The sequence below is a fragment of the Ictalurus punctatus genome, chromosome 8 (assembly GCF_001660625.3).
Source record: "Ictalurus punctatus breed USDA103 chromosome 8, Coco_2.0, whole genome shotgun sequence".
Classification (NCBI taxonomy): domain Eukaryota; kingdom Metazoa; phylum Chordata; class Actinopteri; order Siluriformes; family Ictaluridae; genus Ictalurus; species Ictalurus punctatus.
The window spans coordinates 21,563,184-21,588,544 of NC_030423.2; the positions used below are offsets into that span (position 1 = coordinate 21,563,184).

Consider the following 25,361-nt stretch of genomic DNA (forward strand, 5'->3'; position numbering starts at 1 on the left):
CCTGAGGAACGGGGATTCAACAGGATTCAAGTCCAAAACCCCGGAGGTGCAAGGCAAATACACTAACCCCCCTTGTGTCAAACCAAATGACATTTATTTTATAGAAGGCTACCTCAAGCACACTTTTCAAACAAAACACCCCCCAAAACATAGAAACAATAGAGATACAGTTCAAAATTAGGCTAAATAAATAAATAAATAAATAAACACTCCATAGTGGCTTCTTTAAGGATCACAGTTAGAGTGTTTTACTGTTTAGTTTGCCATCCTTTGTTTCACAGAACTTCTTGACAATGTCTAGGCATGGAATCAACCAGTTCATGTAAGAGTTGTGGTGGAAGTTTCCTCCAAGTGTCAACCAAGAAAACCACCCTAGAGCTTCAACAATCTGCTCATTTCTTCTCCAGTACATCCCATAGACGCTCAGTAGACTTTATATCAGGGCACTGGGATGTATTCTTTCTAAAGGTGCCTACTATGTTTTGGATCATTATCCTGCTGAAAAGTCCACGTGTGTTGCTTGAATAGTTTCTTCACTCTTTTCTGCAAACGTCCATCCAAAATGCCAGTGTTCACCTCTGAGTTCATGATACCATCAATAAACACAAGCTCACCAACACCACTGTAGGGAATACAGCCCCAGCCATCTCCATGCTTTATAGTACCTGTTGGCCTGAAATCGATTAATATTAGCTACTATCACTTAAAGTCAATACTTACATCAGATAGACCAATTTGTGGATGAAGAAATACACAAGAACACCGTAGGTAAGAGAACCAAGGGTCCAAGTTTATTGTCCACCTACACGAGACCCCCACAATGAGACTTCCCAAAGTGATCTCAATCCCCCCTCAGTTGGGGCTTCCCTTTTATACAGTTTGCTATCCCTTGTGCACGCCCTTAGCTCGCTCTGTCCCGATATGTATTTTTACTTGGCCCATTGTGTGTGATTTTAGGTATTTTCCTAAGCCCATTATGTGTGATTTTTTTATTTATTATTATTTTCAGTTCCCTTATACTGCATTTTTAGCTCATGTATGTTTCCCTTATTTCCAACTGTTTTTGGTTCCCTTTTTTAAAAAAAACAACATGGGTTAGTCTAGCGTTGTCCCCTTCCTTGGACCCCGAGTCCCCTGGCATAGCCTTCAGGCTCCCTGTGGCCCTGTGTAGGATAAGCGGTACAGAAAAGGGATGGATAGATGGATGGATAGATAGATGGATGGATGAATGTGCAGGTGTACATGTGTTTCTAATGAAAGGGACGCTGTGTGGGTATTTCTGAAAACTACGGAACAGTCCGAATTCTGGCTTCCTTCTTGCAAGGCTACAAATGCAGTCGGAAAACATGGATGCCTCAATAAAAGCGTGCATTAGTGCATGAGTTTATGGTGTATATTTACTTTCTCAAATACAGCAAACTGTATAAATAGTATAGAATATATTGATAAAGTGTAATCAATATGTGTAACTAACATTTAAAATTATTTCTTAGAAGCATAATCTAATAATCAATATTATTTAACAAGCACAATCTATATGTATCTATAAACATAATCTAAAACCATAGAACAGTTTTTAATCAAGTTATATTCTAAGTGGGTACTGATTTAGATGAATTCTGTGTCTTACTGCACAGTAATTGTTTTTCTTTATCATCCTGTACCTTTCTGCACAGCAATGAACTGGCATTAGACATTCGCTGAAACTGCTTTTGGAAGTAAACAACCTTGAGGCCCAATACCAATTATCGAGTTAGGATAGGGCCTCAGGAAGGGAGGCTAGGTATTAGCTAGGACAGCAGATTCAAGCAGACAGAACTCATTGAGACATAAGAAGGGAGTTTTGGTCAGAGAAAACCAAAAAACAACCCTTTTGAAACCTTTTTTAAAAATTATTTATTTATTTATTTTTATTAAGAAACCTTGTCCTCATAAAACCTTTTTAAGAAAAACAACTAACTGCACATGCTCCACAAATGTAAGATATTATATAGACATGAATAATTAAATGTGGCGAAGAATATTGGTCTGTTTTTAATGAGAAAAGTTAAAACCCAGTATAAGATGAGTTCGCTGTAGAGAAAGGTATAAAACAAGGCTTGTGTGTGTGTTTACATAATTTCAACTTTCTGCAGATTGTCTCACTTTATTGTTTTAATAAACTTTGATTACTTTTTGGCATCTACAAACCTCTGGGTTTTTTTTTTTTTTTTTTACTTAAGCTGGAAAGATTTTTTCCACAATATTAGTCTTATAGATTGAAGCAACTGATGTGTCTACGCTGATTGATCTAAAACCCAAATAATACTATAAACTCATTTACAGTAGTGAAGTTATATTTGATTTATTGTTGACTGGATGAGTGGCCATGTTGACATGAACTCTTTTTGATTTTCTGCGTAGGAATTCAGAAAGGTGAGGGTTAGGGCTATAATTTGTAAATTTGGGGTCAAACAGCATCATTTTAATTGTTTCATTTTATTTATTTATTTTTAAAATCTGGGCTCGACACATCAGCCTATGTGGAGAAAAAATATATAGCAGCTAATCCACTTTTCGGGGATCAGCTAACCAGCCTGCGGATGCGGAAGAAGCTGATCTGGATTCGGCTAACCGGCCTGTTGTGTAGACGCAGAAATCATGTGAGCAGGCAGATACTACTCCACCAAGCTCTGAGGAACTACCTGAATTAATACACTTACCGAACAGCGTTATTATTTTATTATTTGCTTAGTGTTATGTGGTATAAACGCGGAAGTGGACGTGTTGAGAGCTGCACTGCTCAATGCTGCGGTTTCTTCATTCAGCTGTAAGACGCATTAAAAAAGACCAAAACACTGCTCAGTGCTGAGCATCAGATCTCACTTTAGTCATGTTTCCTACAAACATTCAGGCTTAATTTCTTTTCCTTCAGCAGTACACGTTTGGATGAAGACTTGTCCCGTCCTGCAGGACGTTAATATTGCTACTACTGTTATATGAAGAGACTGTGCACTGCTTCTCGTCCAGAAGAACAGCAGTTTATTTCCATTGACGTTTTTGGATTGAAGGTTTGTTGTTAGATAAGTGTCGGAAAAATGAACACGGAGAAAGATTTTTCCCCTCTGACCCCGAACATTGTGAGAGCTCTCAACGACAAGCTGTATGAGAAAAGGAAAGTGGCCGCACTGGAGATTGAAAAGTGAGTGGAAAAATAAATGGCAGTGAAAAATCCTCTGTGTGAATGGGCAGACTGGTCACGTGATCTGCCCTTATGATCATACACACTTTGGGTCCTGGATGAAAATCTGAATGTGTTTATGTCTGCTTTTCATTTAAAAGCTGATCAAAATATCATCTTTGAATCTATATTACATTATATTACCAGCTTTTTGTCTTAGTTTAAAAAAAAATGTATTCCGTGATCAATTGCCTCTGTGTTTTTTTGTTTGTTTGTTTTAAAGGAATAATGAGTTTCATATGATTCAGATCTATTTTGAGCCAAGTGATCTGATTTGGGTGTTGTTACAGTGTGCATACCCGTTACTGATCTGATACCGACATCTTGGCAGTAATGGAGTCGATTCTCAGCAAGCAAAACGTCACAGGCGTAATGGAAGCACGATTTCATGTATTGTGTTTAGGTGCTGAATCCGTGTCATGCCTGATATCACACACCTTCACAACAAAATACATAAAAAAGTCCACCCATCCATTTCCCATAACGCTTATCCTACACAGGGTCACGGGGGAGCCTGGTGCCTATCACAGGGAACTTGGGGCACAAGGTGTGAGACACCCTGGATGGATGGCACAATCTCACACACTACAGAAAATTTGGAAATGCCAGTACAGCCTGGGAGGAGGAAACAAGAGTACCCCTGAAGCACGGGAGAACATGCAAACTCCACACACACAGGGTGGAGGCATGATTCGCATCCCCAACCCCAGAGGTACAAGGCAAACATGCTGCCCACTAAGCCACCATGCCCCTACATCGAAAAATATTTTATCCATTCCCACACTGATGCTGCCTCGATATTGTTGCCTCAATTTTTAACCATGTCATATGAAGAGTTCAAGTTCAGATAAGACCCTGTGTAGCATAAGCCACAGAGAAAATGGATGCATGGAAGTTCAAATCAGTAATAAAACACTTTGGGGCACTTTTGTTATAGGAAAACAATCAGTGATGGTTTCTTAACAGTCTTCACACCACCCCCAAAGTTTTTTTTCCCCCTCATAACAGCATCGCCTGAAGTACCTCGGCAGTTCCTCCACCAGTTACGTTTTTGTATTAATTTAGGAACGACACATCATACAGTTGATCTCTTTATGGTTATGTTTAATATTGTGGAGTTTCCACAAAACAAGTTCTGTTATCATTTGTGTTACAGAAGCTATAAGCTATAACTTTTCCACTATGAAGTCTTTCCTGTGTTGGAAAATGTAAAAGAACACCATTACAAAATGCTGACACTGGAGACTCCTTTCATGAATTTTATTTCAACTTAGTGGCTTAGTGGGTAGCACATTTGCCTCTTACCTCCGGGTTTGTGGGTTCAAATCCCACCTCTGTCCAGTGTGAGTGGAGTTTGCATGTTTTCCCTGCGTTTCAGGGGTTTCCTCTAGGTAATCCGGTTTCCTCCCCCAATCCAAAGACATGCTTTGTAGGTTGATTGGCATTTCCAAATTGTCCGTAGTGTGTGAAAGCTTCAATGATGTTTTAGTCACTATTGGTAAGTGTGCTATGATGTGTAATTTTATAGCGTTATGAGAAGTAAAGCTGCAGTGGTTTTTATGATTACTGATCCGCGTTCACATTCAGGCTTTAGAAACACACAGTGTCGAGACCGTTTCCAGATCAGGGAGGAAAACATGGACGTCTCAAATTAAATACCACAGGAAGAGTGAAACATTTAGTCATTTAGTCAGCGCTTGCTGTTTGTCCTGTCTGATGTTTGTGCGTGTTTGTGTGATCTTCTCGATGCAGACTCGTGAGGGAGTTTGTGGCTCAGAACAACTCGACTCAGATCAGACATGTCATTCAGATCCTGGCGTCTGAGTTTGCGCTCTCGCAGCACCCGCACAGCCGGAAAGGAGGTCTGATCGGCCTGGCCGCCTGCTCCATCGCTCTCGGCAAAGTACTCCCATCTCTACACCTGTACACACACCAACGCTGTACAGAGAGAATAAAATGAACCTGCATATATTCATGAGTGTTCATCATAGAGTTAACATTGGAATTATTGGCACCTTTCAGGAAAATTATTGTATGTAGGCCTCATTTATCAACCATGGGTTTATTCGTAAGAAATGTGATGCCCTTGAAAATCCAATTGGGGAAAAACTTTCAAATACTACCATAATCGCTCCTGAGTTTGTGTACAATTACGTATCAGGAGGTTTGCTAATGTGAACCTCGACTTTTCGGCTTCAAACTGTATAATTATTGAGATTTTATACACATTAATTACATGTAAATATTAATGACTCGATAGAAAGTGATCCAAATCCATAAATTATGACAAATAAGACTGTACATCAATTAGGATAAAAGTAATGGTGCCCTATAAAAGGAGCAAGAGTTACTATGTGTCTATAGTAGCTGACGTGCTGCAGTGGCCGAGCTGTATTACTGGAACATTTGGTGCACGCCACGTTTAGGAGATATAGTGAAATAGTGGATTCTTTTTAACCTTTGCATCATTGATTGTTCAGAGCAGTGGTACTGACACATGTTGGCGTCTGGAGTGTTTCATCACTCAGATGTCCTTCGGGATTATCTGGATGACTGAGAATGTGTGCTGTTCTGTGTCTTTAGGATTCTGGCTTGTACCTGAAAGAGCTAATTGAGCCGGTGCTGACGTGCTTTAACGACTCAGACAGCCGCCTGCGATATTACGCCTGCGAAGCTCTGTACAACATCGTGAAGGTGGCCCGAGGAGCCGTGCTTCCTCACTTTAATGTGCTGTTCGACGGCCTTAGTAAGGTAACATTGATGATGATGATGATGATGATAAGTGGTGTTAGTGAAGGCCAGGTTGGTCACTAGTGGAAGTTACTATCTTATGTAAGTGGTTAATTGTTGCTCGCCGTGCCCACTTTACTTCCCCAGTGGGGAATGATTGATTTCCAGCCACTTTGTCATGTCTTGAAATGCCATTTTGAAAGCAGAGCTATGCTAAACACGCTTCTTACATCTTTCCCAGCTGGCAGCAGACCCAGACCCCAATGTGAAGAGTGGCTCTGAGCTGCTTGATCGCCTTCTGAAGGTAAACCTGAAAGACGGTTCGTTTAAAAGGCAATACTTATAAAGTTGTGACTTCATTTCATGAGTTCTTTCTGCCTCTGTAGGACATCGTAACAGAAAGTAACAAGTTTGACCTGGTGGCTTTTGTTCCTCTTTTACGTGAGAGGATTTACTCCAACAACCAGTACGCTCGCCAGTTCATCATCTCATGGGTAAGTAGAGCAGCTGCCTCTCCTTCACTATGCCTAGAGGCATGGCCAGTGTATGTATTGTGTGTGTGTCAGTCTTGGTGAAGGAGGTGTGGCCTATGTGTGTATTGCACTCAGTGAAGGAGGTGCGGCCTATGTGTGCATCAGTCCTAGCGTAGGTGGAGTGATTTCTGTGTGCGTCAGTCACAGTAACGGGGCATGGCCTCTGTGTGTGTGTGTGTGTGTGTGTGTGTGTGTGTGTGTGTGTGTGTCAGTGTCAGTCTCAGTGTATGAGGCGTGGCTTCTGTGTGTGTGTGTGTGTGTGTGTAGGTCTCAGTGTAGGAGGCGTGGCCTCTGTGTGCCAGTCTCAGTGAAGGAGGCATGGCTCTGTGTGTGTCAGTCTCTCGTTTTCTATTATAAATATGAGAAGAAAAGAAACAACTGCACATGTAGTATGATGACAGACCTACATAGAGTCACAACATTACTATGGCTCATAGACTTACATGATGCTCTGTTAATTAATTAAAAATGTTGAAAGAATTTAGAATTTTTTTTTTTTAATGAGGTGTTGTATTGGGGTTGTGTAGGCCACTGTGCTCATCAGTCCCACTGGAGGAGGCATGGCATGTGTTTGTCACAGTGAAGTAGGTGTGGCTTTAATGCCGGTCCTTCTCAGTAAAGGAGGTGTGGCGTCTTTGTGGCCCCAGTGTAGGACACATGAACTTCTACCTGTCAGTTCCTGTAAACTGTTTTAATGTCTTAATGTTTTAATGTCTTCCCAGATCTTGGTGCTGGAGTCAGTTCCAGACATCAACCTGCTGGACTATCTGCCTGAAATTCTAGATGGCCTCTTTCAGATCCTTGGAGACAGCAGCAAAGAGATCAGGCGCATGTAGGAACTGATTTATTATTACTTTTTCGATCTTATCTGCTTCTCTGCTGTTTTCCTGCTTTCACACATGCTGTAGTTTTAACAGCAGTGTTTTGTTTTGTAGGTGTGAGGTGGTTTTGGGAGAATTTCTCAAAGAAATAAAGAAAACTCCTTCCAGTGTGAAGTTCGCTGATATGGCCAACATCCTGGTCATCCACTGCCAAGTGTCTGATGACGCCAAACTGAGTAAGTGCTTAGTTAAATATAATTTAATCTCTGAAACTAAACGTAGTTTCTCATGAGCTTTCATATTTCAGAGCTAAACATTATAATCCCTATAAAGGCCTGTGAGAATTTTCTGGAAGTGTACTTTAGTAAGCTTAGTAATTTCCTGTATAAATTCCCTCTTAAATCCATTTTACAAATGCACAATGCCATCACTGGCTTCCCAAAGGCTTTCTCCTCTAATGCTGAAATATTCTGTACTGTACTACTGTCTTGAACATGCATCGTCTTTTTCATAGGGAACATACAGTCCCCTCCAAAACTACTGGAACAGTAAGGCCAACAAAGGTTCAGTTGTTTTTGCTGTAGACTGAACACATTTTGGTTTTAGATCAAAAGATGAATACAAGAACAGTTCAGAATAGTTTCGAATTTCAGCTTTTATTTCCTTGTATTTATACGTAGATGTGTTAACCGACATAGAACATAGCACACTTTGTATCAGGCCACCCAATTTGTAAGCAAGCAAAAATATTGGAACATGTGACTGACGGGTGTTTCTTGTTACCCATGTGTGTATTGTTGGATTGATTGTTTAAACAATAAATAGCTCTGAACATCTATTCTTGGTTTTTGCCTTCAGTTTCACCTGCGAAGACTGTATTTGTTGATAAAAAAGGATAAGCCAACATGAAGATCAGAGAGCTGGGAGTATCTGTAAACGCTTTAACGTTAGCATACATACGCAAATCAGAGAAAGGGACAAGTCGTGACAGAGTTTACAGTCCCCTCTGAAACTACTGGAACTTTCTAAAACTTTGATTCCAAATGTATTGAATTATTCTGAAAACTCTAATCTCACTTTCTCCCTCAGCTAACGATCTTATCCAGTTGACGGCTATGACCTGGATGAGGGAGTTTATTCAGCTGGCAGGGCGAGTGGTCCTGCCTTATTCCTCTGGCATTCTCACAGCAGTGCTGCCCTGTTTATCCTACGATGACCGCAAGAAGAGTATCCTTCTTGCCTACTGTTTTGGATTATACCCCTGTGTTCATTAAGAAATTGTCTGTAAATTCACCTTCATTGTGCAGTCGTTCAGTAAATTTATCCATCCATCCATCCATCTTCAACCACTTAATCCTTTTCAGGGTCACGGGGAAACCTGGAGCCTATCCCAGGAAGCATGGGGCACAAGGCAGGGTACACCCTGGACAGGGTGCCAGTTCAGTAAATTCAATTCAATTCAATTTTATTTGTATAGCACTTTTAACAATGGACATTGTCTCAAAGTAGCTTTACAGAAACATATAAACACAGGATACAGATTTTAAGTGTGTGAATTTATTCCTATTGAGCAAGCCGGTGGCGATGGTGGCAAGGAAAAACTGCCTAAGATGATATGAGGAAGAAACCTTGAGAGGAAACAGAAGGTTGTTGAACTAGTCCACTGTTCACTAAAGGAGACTTGAGTGCAAAATTGTATGTGGCAATTGCAGTCCTAAGGCCATAGCAGCAACTGTAGTTCCAGCAGCACAGCACAATTGTTCATGTGAAATCGAGGTCCAAAACCATTTCCATGGTACTTCAAGCGGCACCATCCTCCAATCTCCAGGCTGCACTGCTTGGGGCCGTCCTCAGTAGCCGAATGTAGCTTCCAGTTAATGAGATGGATCAGGCAGGTCCGGAGAGTAGAAAGGGTCAGGATCACTGGCATCTCCAGAATATCATGTGTGGATTGACAGAAGGAGAGAGGGAGAGGGAGGTAAAGAGAGGTAGAGATTGTTAGGTATACTTACTATCCCGTAATGGATAAGACTGTGTACTTTGTGTTACAAAAAAGCAAAAAAGCCTATTCATGATAAGCTTGAGCAAAGAGAAAGCTCGTCCCCCTGCCTTAGCCTTCACTATTCGAGGTACCAACAAATAGCCTGCACCTTTTGATCGAAGTAGGTGTGGCGAATTATAAAAGACCAAAAGTTCACTCAGATACTGTGGCGTGAGACCATTCAGTGCTTTATCGGTCAGTAGTAGTATTTTATAATCAATGCAATATTTTACTGGGAGCCAATGCAGTGTGGATAAGATAGGGGTGATGTGGTCATACTTTCTGGTTCTAGTAAGGACTCTTCCAGCTGCATTCTGGACTAACTGTAGTTTGTTTGTTTATGCACCTACTGGAACATCCAGACTGTAAGGCATTACAGTAATCCAGCCTAGAGGTGATGAAAGCATGAACTAATTTTTCTGCATCATGGCTAAGTTGTGTGTAAATGCTTTCAAAGGTCAAGCCTAAAATTTCCTGCCAGAAATACAAAAGTTTCACCAGTACTGATTTTCTTTGTACTCGTGTGCATAACCGTCCAACCAGCCGTTGGTGTCACGTCCTTAATCCATCCTGAACAGGCACTAAAGAGGCGGCGAGCGCCTGCAACAACAGCCTCATGAAGCTTGTGACCCCTGAGGATGATGAAGATGACGAGTTGCAGACCATAAGCTCTCCTGTGAGCACCGACACAGCCAGTAAGACTGAGGTGGATCTTAACGGTGAGTTACTGATACTTTTTGCATGTGATTAACAGTAACTGATCCCTCGATGTGGACATTAAACTCACTAAGTCACGTTTATATAGCTGCACCTCATTATTGCTTATGTGATGAGGAACAAACCTGGCTAATGTTAGCTTAAAGTTTGATGAGGCAGAGCAAACATGTTTGCAATATATCAGTTTGTTTTTTAGATTTTAGATACATTTTTTTTACTGCATATTTGCTGAAGTATTAGTCATGTGACTATTTACATGTCTATGATCGGATTGATTACACAGCTCAGTAAGTTATTCATTATTAGATTTGTGGTAGCATAGAAAGAATTTAGTTTTTCATTTGATTATTTGACATAGCTTAACTGTCAGTGGCATTCCTAGACTAATTCAAACTTAGATGTTCTTGATGCACAAATATAACAGTGAGTAAAATCATTGTACCTTAACTAAGACAATTAGAAGCTAATTCAAAATACATGGAATTGAAATATAAAGTATAGAACATACGTAAACCTTTTGTAATGTGTATTTCTTCTTCTTCTTCTTCTGCTTATTATTATTATTATTATTAGTAGTAGTAGTAGTAGTAATAGTAATGAATTCATTATTTAGTTTTGTACTCTTCATTTAAGAATCAACCTTACCAGAACCAAAGGAGTTATGTATGTTTTGCAGGTTATATGTAGTAGCATTGTAGCAATGTAACTTGGGGGGTGTACTGTTATAGGAAAAGAATCCCAGAAGCTGTGGTGTAACCTGACAAAGTTGATTATTTTCCTATAATAGCATGTCCCGAAGTGTTGTACTCTGCTTCAATCACAAAAATGTATTCAGAAAGACCAAAGTACTACTTGGTCTACTTGAATCCTTAAAACACGTTATTTGTGAACAGATAAAATTGTAAATAATGTGTGTTTAATTATTTATCGTTCAAAAAGAGTAAAAATTAGGGCTGTGCATTGGCCGGGAATCGAACCCGGGCCTCCCGCGTGGCAGGCGAGAATTCTACCACTGAACCACCAATGCTTAGCTGTAAGCTCCTTTCGCCCTCTGCCTTATAAAGGTGGCATTGCATATAAACAGCGGGTAGTTGCTTCGCGCGCTTTTATCACACAACGTCCTACGTCACAGATCCATAGAGTGGTGTTTGATAGAGGCATTAGCACAGTTAGCATAAATATACAGTTATCTAGCGAATGTTGTGGAAAAGTAAAAAGTAAAGGAAAGTAAAATGTAACGCTGTACATCAGCCAAGAATCCAACCCGAGCTTCCCTCGGGCAGAAGAGAATTCTACCACTGAACCACCATTGCTGTCGTCGCCCTCTGGCGTATGTAGGTGGAATTGCACGGTAGTAAAAAAAAATGTGTGTTCTATTGTCGTGCACTTTCCCCATTCATTTGTTTTCTTCTCAGCATTCGTTAGATAACTATGCTAATTTGAGATTACTGTAAATATGTTATTTTCTGAAACAAATGATATTAACGCTTCAATCAGGCAACACTCTAGGGAGCCGCTAGGGTGACGTAAGATGCTGTGTGGTGAAAGCGCGCGAGGCAGCCTACAGGAATCGCACAGGAAGAAACGGCTTAATCTAACACCTTAATTTCTGAACTGTATTTTGTGTAATATGATTGTTGTTTAAGAAACGTTATATAAATAAACATCCTGACCATATATAACGGTATAATCGTTGTAATGCCACCTTTATAAGGCAAAGGACGGGAGGCATCTACAGCTAAGCATTGGTGGTTCAGTGGTAGAATTCTCGCCTGCCACGCGGGAGGCCCGGGTTCGATTCCCGGCCAATGCACAGCCCCCTTTTCTTTTTTTTGGGGGGGGGCGATAAATAATTAACAAACATTATTAATCATTGGGTTTCAGATTGGAGCCGGGCTATTTACTTAATTGCATCTTAAATGAAGATTTTGCAGGGGCCAGGCAGAACCCCATATTTCCCTGTATGTTTTTGGTATTTAAATGGCCTCCTTCACACAACTTAATGTGCAAGCTATCCCTTAAAATTGTGTTCATTAGCTGTACTGTATATAAGATAAAATACAATGTACCGTTATTGATCCCCTGTAAATTCAATTTGACACAGCAGCACAAGTAGGATGAGTAACATCAAAGACAGAAAAAAAGAAAATAATTTCCATAAGTACCTATATAATTGAAACAATAGAAACAATAAAACAGATCTGTGTGTATGTACATATGCTAGAGTTCTATTTGTATATGTACATGTGCAATATCCTCAGTATTTATATACCTGTGCAAGATCTGTGAAATGACAATGAGCTGTTGAGTGTGTGTTTCTGTGAGACTCAATCAGTGGTGTAGGAGGTACTGGGTATTGTTGTGTTGTGGAGTCTGATGGCTGATGGCACGAAAGAAACCCCCAGACATTTTGAGGGACGTGGCTGAATGAATCTGTGGTTGAATGTGCTCCTGCGCCTCCTCAGCTCAGCGTAGAGAGGATGAGAAGGGTTGTCCATGATAGTTTTCAGCTTCCGTCTCATCCTCTTCTCGGTTGTATATATAGTTTTTTGTATATACAGTGCCCTCCACTAATATTGGTACCCTTGGTAAATATGCAAAGAAGCAAAGAAGGCTGTGAAAAATTGTCTCTATTGGCTGCGTCCAAAATCGCACACTACCCTATTACACAGTAGGCGAAAAGCAGTACACCAGAGGGGTAGTATGTCTGAATTCTCAGTAGGTGAGAAACAGTAGGCGAGAAATACCTGGATGATGTACTGCTTCCGTCAAGATTTTGCAGTATGCAACCGATGGACACTACACGAGTCAAAAATTCCCATAATGCAATGGGACTGGTGCTGATGAGGGCTGGCCATGGCAGGACCTTGATTTTGTGGTCAGTAAACTATTTTTGTGTTGATTTTGATGTATATTTTGGATCATTGTCCTGCTGGAAGATCCAACCACGGCCCATTTTAAGCTTTCTGGCAGAGTCAGTCAGGTTTTCATTTAATATCTATTGATATTTGATAGAGTTCATGATGCCATGTATCCTAACAAAATGTCCAGGTCCTCTGGCAGAAAAACAGCCCAAAACATTAAAGAGCCTCCACCATATTTAACCGTGGGCATGAGGTACTTTTCCATATGGCTACCTCTCTGTGTTCACCAAAACTACCTCTGGTGTTTATTGCCAAAAAGCTCTATTTTGGTTTCATCTGACCATAGAACCCGATCCCATTTGAAGTTCCAGTAATGTCTGGCAAACTGAAGACGCTTGAGTCTGTTTTTGGATGAGAGTAGAGACTTTTTTCTTGAAACCCTTCCAAATAACTTGTGGTGATGTAGGTGACTTCAGATTGTAGTTTTGGAGACTTTCTGACATCAAGACAGAAAGTTCATATTCATAACATTTCCATTTGACTGGAACTTATTAATTTTTGTCCTGATGTTGGAAACGGGCATTTTCAATGTTTGTGCTATTTTCTTATAGCCACTTCCCATTTTGCCGCACATCACAGCTTGGTTTAGGAAGGAATGCATTCCTTGGTCTATATTCCCATTGTTATGAATGATTAAGGGAATTTGGCCTATGTGTTACCTCATATTTATACCCCTGTGAAACAGGACATCATGGTTGAACAATATTCTGCTCCTAATCACCCAGGTGTACTAAAAAATCTAAAATATCAATGAGAATATACTTCAAATATATTCATGTGAATTCATAGGGCTGCCAATAGTTGTTGCACACCTATATTTAACAAAGATTTTTTGGGGGTTAAACCTGTGTTGTGTTTGCAATTGTTTGATACACTTGAGAGCAGAGTATTTTTGTGAATTATTTTAACAAAAGATCAAAAGGTTAAACAATAAAGACAATTTTTCACAGCCTTCTTTGCTCATATTTACCAAGGGTGCCAATATTAGTGGAGGGCACTGTAGTTATAAATGCATTATTTCAGCTAATTTACTAAACTCTACTAATTTAAATTAGTTGTTTATTTCCTTTTATTGAATATGCAATAATCATTGTGTTTATTTACATGTGTACAAAGTTGTTGTTACAAATTGCAATAAGATAAGATGATTGGTGGTTGAGGGCTTGCGAAATTTGTCAGGGGGTTCCAAAGATCGTAGTGGCGCCCCCTGTGTTACGTATGTATTTTTACTGCATGTATGGCTTACACAGAGTGTGACCTGAGAACACAGTCTCACTGTTTAGGGCTACAGTCTTTGATTTGGTGGAATACAAAATTGCATTGATCAGCTTGGGTAAAATTCTCACAAACGCATCAACAAATACGTGTACAGTCGGGCGTGGATGTTTGGCCCACTGGAGAAATGTATAAACAGCTGTAATAGCTCTTTGTTACAAAACAGATTTAAAAGTAGCAGTGACTATCAAAAAGGCACTACATTTGGAGACAAACATAATCTTATCTTATGCTCTCTCTCTCTCTCTCTCTCTCTCTCTCTCTCTCTCTTTTTCTTTCTCAGATTCACTAAACGCTTCTCAGGAGTCAGTGGGTTTCAGCAACATCTCCTTCTTCACACCAACAGGGTATGATGATGTATTGACGTGTAGATGATCTCACACTTTTGAACAATTCTTTGGAAAGTTTGGATCTGACCAGGCAGACAGATGAGATGGGTTAAACATATGATTATTAACAATAAAATAAAATATGGTATGCAGGATGGTTATAAATATACCAGTGAAAACCGTAAATAATTCTACATACTACAGCGACGGGGTGGTGTGATGAAGCGGAGTTACTCTCACCACCCAGAAGTGAATTATTTTCCTATAACGGCAAGTCCTGAAGTATTTGAATAATATTTTATGTATTAAAGAACAACATTTACTTTCACATTTAACGTTGCAGAACTTTGAATGTCTGAAACAAATTAGTTCCAGTTGTCAGCTTACGTTATAGCAGCTATATACAGTCATTCCCTCACCGGCCCTCAGAAGTCCCAGTCTAAGTTGTTATGCAAAACCCATAACGTATTAGAATGAGTGTATTAAAAATAAACCTGGTTTACATTTAATGCGCTATATACGCTACTGGTCAAAAGTTTAAACACACTCTTTCTTTATTTTTATCCCCCCCCCCTCCCCACACACTTTATAACAATAATAAAATCATCAAAACTCTGTAGTAACACAAATGGAACTCTGGGAATTATGTTGTAAATATAAAAAATCTTTAAAAATTTAAAAAAATATTTTTTTGTAAATAAAATATCACTTTTCTTATGAAAGAAATTAATATGTTGGCACAATTATATTTTTGTCTACAACACTGATTTCAAACAATTTCAAACAGTCCAGCGCTGAGGAGAATATGTATATGCTTTGGTGTGAGTTTTGGTGTACTCTCCTGTCCCTGTAGAAATGACAGGACACACGTGACCCTGGACCTCGACAACATCGTGCAGGTTCTGGACAGACATTTACATGACTCTTCCACTGGAATGATGACGCGCATCGCTGTTCTAAAGTGGCTCTACCACCTGTATATCAAAACACCTCGCAAAGTAAGGACCAACACTGGGATCTCTTAGGATTCACATATTTACAAAATATCTTAGGCGTTTTAAACATGCCTGTGTGTGAAATGTTCTGTTTTATAAAGCATGTATAACTTGTGAATTGTGCGCAGATGTTCCGCCATACAGACAGCCTGTTCCCCATGCTGCTGAAGACTCTTTCTGATGAGTCTGATGAGGTGAGTGCTCTTAAAAATAAATAAATAAAAATCTAAAACGCACACCGCATTGCATTGGTCTTCCTTTGGACAGGGTAGTAGAAAATGGGTTTTTTGGATATTGGAGAATTCCTAACTCTGTAAAATGTTTCTACATGGATCCTCCTCTCATAAGGAAACAGTTTGTATGGTTCTCCACAAGGGACAAACCTCTTTAGGTTCCAGATGAACTTTTTTTTTTATAGAGAGAGTCTATGATATTTGATTATTTAAAAAAAGAAAAGAAAACATGGTTCCTCAATGGTTCTCTGTCATAATGGTCTACATAAAACCTTTAAGTGTTCCCCCAGAGGGACAAACCCCTTTAGACTTTAAGATTTTTTTAAGAGTGTACAGAATGGTCTACTTATTAGTTGAATAGAAAATCTTCCTCACAGGTTTTTTTTTTTTTTTTGATTTTGCTTCCAAAAAGGCATTCTACTTGGAACCTGTTTTTGACGGTCAAAGCTGTTCTACGGTTCTAGATAGAATTGATTGGTTTCCTGAAAAGAAACAAAACATAGGATCCATTTTTGATTCTAGTTTTAACTCTTTACAAAAATGGTACGGTTACTAATCCTTCACAATCTGTACACTCTTAGAAATAAGGGTTCCTCAAGAGTTTTCTTTTTGTAGATGGTTAAAGTGTCTTATCTTTTCATAGGGGTTTTATTTGGAACCATGTTTAAGAGGAAAACCCACTGTTTTACGATTTTACATAGAAAATGTAAGGTGTCCAACAGATCAACAAGCCCAGGAGTGCTAGATATTACCTCGAATAGTTTTCTGCATGGTAGTGTTGGGTTTTACAGTAACTTCTGAAGAGGCTCTTTTTGGATCACTGTGTTAAGACATTTTAAGGTTTTTCCAGTACTGGTGTTAGATGAAACCCTTGAGAGTGTATCCTGGTCTAGTACTGGTTGCATGACTGTTGTCATGAAAGTAGGGTGAGTTCTCTAGAGGTTGTTGAGTGGTGACCTCTTTTCCCATACACCTCTAAGGTAAAAATAAACAGTAATAACACTAGCAACTGTAGCTGAGTCTTAACTAGTGCAATTGAAATAAAAATAGATCAGATAATGCACACAGGACCCGGTGAACTGATAAATGACACAAATGACTAAAATCAAGAAGAAAGCAAGAACGTTCCAAATTCAGCAGGGGTATGTAGTTATGGTGCAGCACAATCTGTAATGAAAACAATGGCAAAATGTTTGTTTACGGATTTGTTGCCTGGTCACATTGTCTGGTGGAAAAAATACTTGTAGTGGTGCTTACTGGAATCTGTGTAGTGGTGTGTGAAGTAAATATATTGATAGTTAAACAGCCAGTTTGGTGTTCTGATGCCTGGCACAAATGGCCGTCTCATTGCAAATCGTTCTCTTAAAGGTCATCCTGAAGGACCTGGAGGTTCTAGCGGAGATCGCGTCCTCCCGTGCCGGACAGACGGAGTTGTCGGAGTCGTGTGATGGAGCCAATAAAACTGAACTTCACATCCCAGACGGAGGCAAACAAGCACAGAAACAGCTAGGGGCGGGTGAGTAATCAACTCAGCTACTCATTTTTTTCTGCTTCACTGAACTCCAATGTCATCTGCATCATTATAAGAGAAGAATGACCTAATTATCAGCTCTACGGTGTGACTGGTGCTATGTACATCATTGTGTTTGTATTGAGGCCATGAAATAGGTTTATTGATAGAAACACTTTTTTTTTCATCAGATGCCTATAAGTCAACAGGTCTTGATGTGGGAATACTAGCTATAACTGTTATGGTGTGTGTATGTATTGTCACATATTTTCAGGTCCTAAAGTGATGGACTCCTCACCCTCGACCCCCAGCATGAACTCCTACTTTTACAAGTTCATGATCAACCTCTTAAAGCGCTTCAGTCTGGAGAGGAAGCTTCTGGAAATGAGGGGGGCCTTCATCATTAGGTAAGACCTGTAAACAGAGTATGAAGGAGGTGTGGCCTTTATGTCTGTTAGTCCCAATGTAGGATGCATGGTCTGTGTATCTGTCAGCTACAGTATAGGAGTGTGGCCTCACATCCTGCCAGCTCCACTGAAGGAGGTGTGGCCTTTGTGTCTGCAGCTCCCAGTGTAGGAGGAATGGCCTATGTATCTGTCAGCTCCAGTGAAGGAAGAGTGGCCTCACATACTGTCAGTCCCAGAGAAGAAGGTGTGGCCTTTGTGTCTGTCAGTGAAGGAGGCGTGTACTTTGTGTCTATCACTCCCAATCTAGGAGGCATGGCCTCACTTCCTGTCAGCTCCATTGAAGGGCATGCCCTTTGTGTGTTTCAATATCAATGAAGGATGCATGGCCTATGTGTATGTCAGTCCTAATGAAGGAGGTGTGGCCTTTGTATCTGTCAATCCCAATGTAGGATGCCTAGAGGTTCCTAGGCGTATTATAATAAATTCTTGGCCATGGGAAAACTGTTTCCATGGTATTAAACATGGCTTCAGTAAGCGCATGCTGAATAAGGGATCTTGTGTTCTTCTTTACTCTGCAGGCAACTGTGCCTCCTCCTGCACGCAGAGAACATCTTCCACTCTATGGCTGACATCCTGCTGAAGGAAGAGGACCTGAAGTTTGCATCCACCATGGTACAGACTCTCAACACTATTCTGCTCACCTCGGCCGAATTGTTCCAGCTCCGGAACCAGCTCAAAGACCTGCGCACGCCTGTGAGGAACACACACACACACACACACACACACAAATATATTGGGAGTATGTCACATCCAAGTAGCATTGGAAAATGACTTAAAATCCTTATCCATAAATGTGCCAGAATAAACATACTGATAAGGCCAGGTTGGTCAGACTTTCAAAAATGTTGATTGAAAACAACATAAAAAGGTATTTTGGTCTCAGTTAGCCTCCTCTGTGGTGTAATGAGATGGGAAGAGTGTCAAGAGGGTGGCCGATCATATACCCATGTGTTTATTAGTTTAGACTGAGTCTATTGAGGAAAAAAACATTTAAAAAAAACTATTGTCCTGCATGGGACTAAAAAAATACACTACATTATGGTAGCCTCCCAAAATAGTGCACTATATAGTGATTAGGGCATAGTGTTAAAAACATTTCAGCTTCAATGATGTACAGACTGTCTTATTAACATATATAGTTCTCTGCTCTGTTCTACAGGAGAGCTGTGCTCTGTTCTGCTGTCTCTATCGCTCCTGGTGCCATAATCCCGTGGCCACGGTCTCACTGTGCTTCCTGACTCAGAACTATCACCATGCGTATGACCTCATCCAAAAGTTGTATCCTTCAGTAACGTGCACAATTCACAAGCATGCACACAAATGACTGCCTTTGCCTGGTACATTAAGCACTGATGGACCAAACCACCGTTATTAATTGTTAAAGATTATGAAGGACATTCTCGCATCTCACATTGCCGTAGCCTCATTTTAATATATGCTTAGAGTAGAAACTCTCTGTAGAACCCCAGATTCTAGAAACACGTGACATGGACCACCAACATCCAGCCAATCAGGACAGGAAAGTGACGCTACTCGGCTGTCAATTCAGATATGTCCATCTCTTGCATGATTATTCAGGATTTCTATCATGCATGTGTTTTTTAGTCTCTGCCACGAGATGGCATGTGCCACAATGATTTTATCAGTGGTAAGGCTGTTTTTGTGGAGTAAAATCCCCCTGCACCAGTAAAAAAAAAAAATCATTATAAAACACATCCTCAACTGGCTTACAGCTTTTATAAAGAAGGAGCAAAAACCACAGTGCCCTCCATTAATATTGGCACCCTTGGTAAATATGAGCAAAGAATGCTATGAAAAATTGTGTTTATTGTTTAACCTTTTGATCTTTGTTAAAAAAAAAATCACAAAAATACTCTGTTCTCATGGATATCAAACAATTGCAAAGACAGGTTTATAAAAAATATAATTGTTCAATATAGTTGTGCAACAAGTATTGGAACCCTTTTGGTCAATACTTTGTGCTATGTCCCTTTGCCAAGATAACAGCTCTGAGTCTTCTCCTATAATGCCTGATGAGATTGGAGAATACATGGCAAGGGATCTGAGACCATTCCTCCATACAGAATCTCTCCAGATCCTTCACATTTCGAGGTCCATGCTGGTGGACTCTCCTCTTCAGTTCACCACACAGATTTTCTATGGGTTTCAAGTCAGGAGACTGGGATGGCCATGGCAGGACCTTGATTTTATGGTCAGTAAACTATTTTTGTGTTCATTTTGTTGCATGTTTTGGATCATTGTCCTGCTGGAAGATCCAACCACGGCCCATTTTAAGCTTTCTGGCAGAGTCAGTCAGGTTTTCATTTAATATCTGTTGATATTTGATAGAGTCCATGATGCCATGTGTCCTAACAAAATGTCCAGGGCCTCTGGTAGAAATACAGACCCAAACATTAAAGAGCCTCCACCATATTTAACCGTGGGCATGAGGTACTTTTCCATATGGCTACCTCTCAGTGTGTACCAAAACCACCTCTGTGTTTATTGCCAAAAAGCTCTATTTTGGTTTCATCTGACCATAGAACCCGATCCCATTTGAAGTTCCAATAGTGTCTGGCAAACTGAAGACGCGTGAATTTGTTTTTGGATGAGAGTAGAGGCTTTTTTCTTGAAACCCTTCCAAACAACTTGTAGTGATGTAGGTGACTTCAGATTGTAGTTTTGGAGACTTTCTGACCCCAAGATGCAACTAACTTCTGCAATTCTCCAGCTGTGATCCTTGGAGATTTTTTGGCCACTCGAACCAACCTTTTCACAGTCCGTTGAGACATTATGGACACACATCATATTCCAGGTTGATTAATAACATTTCCAGTTGCCTGGAACTTCTTACTTTTTCAATAAACTTCTTACTTCTTACTTTTTCAATAAACCTGTGTTGTGTTTGCAATTGTTTGATATCCATGAGAGCAGAGTATTTTTGAGAATTTTTTTAACAAAATAATCAAAAGGTTAAAGAACAATTTTTCACACCCTTCTTTGTTCATATTTACCAAAGGTGCCAGTATTAGTGGAGGGTACGATTTATAAATCCATTCTGAATAAATAACTACATTTCTTATTATAAATATTCACAATATACAGTTATTTTGCCATGCTGGTTGCTAAGCAGCATAATGGACAAAGATTAGAGTATATATGATCAGAACACTAGTTTATGTGTAAAGGTTTTATTGGTTTAAAAACTGGTTTTAATTACTGTGATGCAGTCACCAATGTGAGTATATTGGCTCAGCCAATCAGATTTCAGAACCAAAAATATCCAATTTAGTAATGATTGTTGGTCACATAATAAATCTTTTTGATAAATCTTCTCAAAACTGTTGTATTAATAAGTGTGAAAACAACAGAAATATGATTATTTCTCTGCTTTTGTTCCACTCATGACCACCACATTATCTGAAATTTAGCAACTCTGAGGCTCCGCCCACACGGCACAATCACATCGCATCACATCATTATACTGTATATCCCTGAAAAGCTTGCTTCCAGCTCTATATGTCAAGTTATATGTCAATTTTTCTTTATAATACTTGTAAACCACATGTACTAGAGTGGAAGTACATTAAACCACATTGTGGATTTGAGGCCTATTTTTTCCTATTTTCATAATCTTAAATTTCAGTTTCTGTATGACCTGCACTCGTGAAATTTTACACGCTGATTCCTTTTTCTTAAAATATTGATTATTGATGGAATTTGTGTGAATTTTATACTGAAAGCTGTTGTTATAACTTTTACTCTAGAATTTGTTCACAGTGAAATAAACATTATAACATCATCCAATTTACTCATATTTCATTTGATGATAAATTGTGATAAGGTGGTACAGCGGGTTGTCCACTAATCGTAGGGTTAGTGGTTCGATTCCCGACCCACATGACTCCACATGCTGAAGTGTCCTTGGGCAAGACACTGAACCCCAAGTTGCTCCCTATGGCAAGTTAGCGCCTTGCATGGCAGCTCTGCGTGTGTGTGAATGGGTGAATGAGACACAGTGTAAAGAGCTTTGCATAAAAGCGCTATATAAGTGCACCATTTATTTATTTATTTATTTATTTATCTATTATCTAAATTTTGGAATAATTACAACATCGATCATCCGGCACAGATGAATTGTGATATCTATTGTTGGCCCTGTTCTCCTGTAATCTCTTGTTTTGAGTAAAAAAACAAAAACCTCTTCCATGCAACACTGTTCAATCCTTGACTTCTGACTCATCAGCGGTGATCTGGAGGTGACTGTGGATTTCCTGATAGAAGTAGACAAACTGGTGCAGCTCATCGAGAGCCCCATTTTTACATGTGAGTTCACTTTTATTCATATTACACCACCATAGTTGTACATGCAAAATACCAAGAAATGACATAAGATCATATGGCAGCTTTGTTTGTTAGCAGCGAACTGGTTCAGCTGACAGCTATATCGTTTTATGCATCAGCAAAGATGCATGTAAGCGGATCTACGTCACAAATTAGGGCTTAAAATAAGCAGAGCTCACAGAAACCAGCAGCCACTAAGCAGGAACGTGTATGAAGTAGCTTTGAGGTTGAGACCGGAACACTCGACACAAACTAAGACTAACACACAACAAAATGGAGCAGTTTGAGGGGCAGTGGTAGAGGAGGTGTGACAGTATAAGCACTGTATAATGCAACCACATTCAATTAATTGAAGCTAGAGTGAATCCATGAAGGGTGAGGAGACATCCTCCTCGTCATGTATTTACGTATTCTCTTATCAAATGGTACAAGCATGATATCATGGAACAAATGACACATTTAGGGTGCAAACTCATTCAAAGATAAATAATAAGATAAATTCAGAGTTCTTTGGCAGCAGTTCAAATTGACTTCATCTACTCAAAGTGCACATTTTCTCTTTGCTTTTGCTTGTTTTTGTTTAGATTTATATTTACGTTACATTACATTTATTCATTTAGCAGACACTTTTATCCAAAGCAACTTACAAATGAGGAAATACAAGCAAAGCGATATATCAAGTGAAGAACCAATACAAGTAGTGCTACCGTACAAAATTTATAATTGCATTCTAGACAAGCAAAGTGCGCAGAGTAGAGGTGTAAGAGCCAGAGTAATTTATTTTATTTTGTTTTATAATTTATTTATTTATTGAAAAATTTTAGGGATTAGTTCAGAAATTTATGCTTTAAAAAGTGTTGCTTCTGCTGATCTCAATGTATCTTGTGACTAAAATGAAAATTTCCTAACATAAATCTGAAATATGGTAATAAAAGAAATGAAAAATAATCTTAACGCTCGATAATGTTGTTTCCCACTGTGTTGTCTTTACCTCTCGCTGTGTAGACCTACGCCTGCAGTTGCTGGATGTGGAGAACAACCCCTATCTGATTAAAGCTCTGTACGGACTACTGATGCTGCTGCCGCAGAGCCAGGCCTTCCAGCTCCTGTCTCACCGCCTGCGCTGTGTCCCAAATCCAGAGCTCATGAGGACTGTGTGAGTCCTGCACTCATCACATCTCACAACACAAACCTTTAACAAAATACTCTCCCTAGGAGGGGGTTGAAATTTCAACGGTGTGATCACCTGGCCTACAAATATCATGACCATCAATATATCATGGCATTAATCAACCATTTAAAAAGCACACACAAGTTGTTATAAGAGGAAAGAGAGCGCGCCTGAAAGGGAATGTGGCCCACTGAGCCAGAAAATATGTAGCTATGATTTAGGATGAGTCTAGAGGGTGGGCTTTTTCAGGAATCACAGCCAGACACAAAAGGGATGAGAACCACTGCTTTAAGAAACTTCTATCTATCCATCCATCCATCCATCCATTTTCCATACTGCTTATCCTACACAGGGTCGCGGGGGAGCCTGAAGCCTATCCCGGGAACTCAGGGCACAACCCTGAACAGGGTGCCAACCCATCGCAGGGCATAATCACACACACTCACATACTACAGACAGTTTTGAAATGGTAATCAGCCTACAGTGCATGCCTTTGGACTGGGGGAGGAAAGCAAAGTACCCTGAGAAGCCCCCGAAGTACAGAGAGAACATGCAGGCTCCACGAACACAGGGCAGAGGCAGGATTCGAACCCCCAAATCTGGAGGTGCGAGGCAAACGTGCCAACCACTAAGCCAGTAATAATGCAGCTGCAAAAACTGTTTTGAATTACAGCTGGCATTATCGTCAGATAATCAGCAATAAAGCTTTTAATAGTACTTCCACAACACAGAACCATGTTCTGGAGGGATTTCATCAAAAAAAATTGCTAATCAGGATGCGTATCGAAGATGGTTTTCAGGATACTTTTTGGCAGCAGTAAACCCGGGTAGTTCCTCACTCTTGCTATGTTATGAAAGTTAAAATGCAGAATCATTATTTAATGAATAAACAAATAAAGAATGTCAATCCAGCTTGAGATGCCGTTTCATCTAATTAATTATCATTTATCTCTTTCAGGGAGGGTTCAAATCCAGCTAGCGCCAAACGCCCTGCCCAGCCGCAAGTCGACTACAGAGAGTTGCTGCAGCACTTCGAGCATGTGCAGAGTAAACACCGCGAGGTACGGCACCAGAGGGCAGGTCACTCCGAGCACCCGGATCGGAAGCTGGTGCTCTAAGCGCTCGCTGTTAATACGCTGGAGGAGACATGGCACAGTGATGCACCACTAAGAGATTTTAGTGGATTAGTCCTACTCTAGGAATGGAGGACTTCAATATTTCTTCTTTTAAATGTTTAAAGTGCTTTATCATCGAGTGACTGAGAGTTGGAATGTATATAGAGACTCAGGAAACTGCAGTCACACTTGTTTAGACCTTTTAAGCCAGTGGTTATATCATCTCTAGTGTTATACAGTGATTTTAGCATAGCTGCCCGTAACAATTAACAGCACCACTAAACATTACTTACAGAATATTATGTGCATTCCCAGCTCAAGAGTCTTATCAGGTGTCAATATTACGGTAGACATAAAACCCTGATCATTTTAGCGAAGCTGTGTGTGTGTGTATATGTTACAGTATCTAGCACTCCATGTTCATTCCTATTTGCATATCACATTAATGGGACACTCTCAACTCGAGATCAAATTAATTCCACTGGTTCCGATTTTCACTCCAATTCAGTTTCTCTGCTTTTCTTTTATTCTTCTGCATAATACTCATTTTATGGTATAATCAGCGATCTGCTACAAGTGTGCTGCGATGTCTTATTTCAGTTGGAACACATCTCTGAACCATGGCCTTATGTGTACAGAGTGAATTTGAGTCATTTATCAAGTTCTGAAAAGGTGCAATAAAGTGGACCATGTATGATCAGTTCTAATGAGTTCTTGTTTTTTCTAAAAGTCAGCCTAAAATGTATATAATGTGTTATATATGATTATAACACAGCTGTTGAACTGTGGAATTTCAAAAGTTTATATAAATGTGCTTGTGCTAATACGCTATCGTTTCAACTTACACAAGGACACACTCGTTTGGCAAGTTCACCACATAATCTAATAGCAAATTTTTAATTCATTTATTATTATTTAGCAAAGGAAATGTTTATT

At 39.8% G+C, this 25,361-nt stretch overlaps 1 protein-coding gene and 2 non-coding genes across 5 annotated transcripts; 2 read left to right on the top strand and 1 right to left on the bottom strand.

Moving 5' to 3' along the window:
• The first annotated feature begins 2,585 nt into the window (after positions 1 to 2,585).
• On the top strand, positions 2,586 to 25,125 carry vac14 (vac14 homolog (S. cerevisiae)). Of its 3 annotated transcripts, none has more exons than XM_017475205.3 (20): positions 2,586 to 2,809; positions 2,915 to 3,181; positions 4,973 to 5,123; positions 5,804 to 5,971; positions 6,192 to 6,254; positions 6,337 to 6,444; positions 7,206 to 7,315; positions 7,419 to 7,540; positions 8,394 to 8,531; positions 9,924 to 10,064; positions 14,545 to 14,608; positions 15,444 to 15,588; positions 15,714 to 15,779; positions 17,187 to 17,334; positions 17,603 to 17,735; positions 18,314 to 18,488; positions 18,955 to 19,073; positions 22,042 to 22,121; positions 23,145 to 23,295; positions 24,269 to 25,125. In XM_017475205.3, exons 2-20 carry the CDS (start codon positions 3,078 to 3,080, stop codon positions 24,426 to 24,428), a joined length of 2,346 nt encoding a protein of 781 aa, XP_017330694.1. In that variant the 5' UTR covers positions 2,586 to 2,809; positions 2,915 to 3,077; the 3' UTR covers positions 24,429 to 25,125. The 3 variants fall into 3 exon arrangements, with proteins under 3 accessions (XP_017330694.1, XP_017330695.1, XP_017330693.1); XM_017475206.3 differs by having other exon boundaries at positions 2,918 to 3,181; XM_017475204.3 differs by having other exon boundaries at positions 2,586 to 3,181.
• Positions 11,019 to 11,089, bottom strand: trnag-gcc (transfer RNA glycine (anticodon GCC)). Its single transcript has one exon. It is a non-coding gene; the product is annotated as a tRNA-Gly (tRNA).
• Positions 11,805 to 11,875, top strand: trnag-gcc (transfer RNA glycine (anticodon GCC)). Its single transcript has one exon. It is a non-coding gene; the product is annotated as a tRNA-Gly (tRNA).
• Positions 25,126 to 25,361: the final 236 nt, after the last annotated feature.

Excerpts from the sequence above, each read along its gene's own strand:
- vac14 (XM_017475204.3), top strand. The coding sequence starts at position 3,078 with ATGAACACGGAGAAAGATTTTTCCCCTCTGACCCCGAACATTGTGAGA. Across the intron at positions 7,316-7,418 it reads AGCAAAGAGATCAGGCGCAT|GTGTGAGGTGGTTTTGGGAG; the intron begins GTAGGAACTGAT and ends TTTGTTTTGTAG. Across the intron at positions 22,122-23,144 it reads CGAGAGCCCCATTTTTACAT|ACCTACGCCTGCAGTTGCTG; the intron begins GTGAGTTCACTT and ends CTCGCTGTGTAG.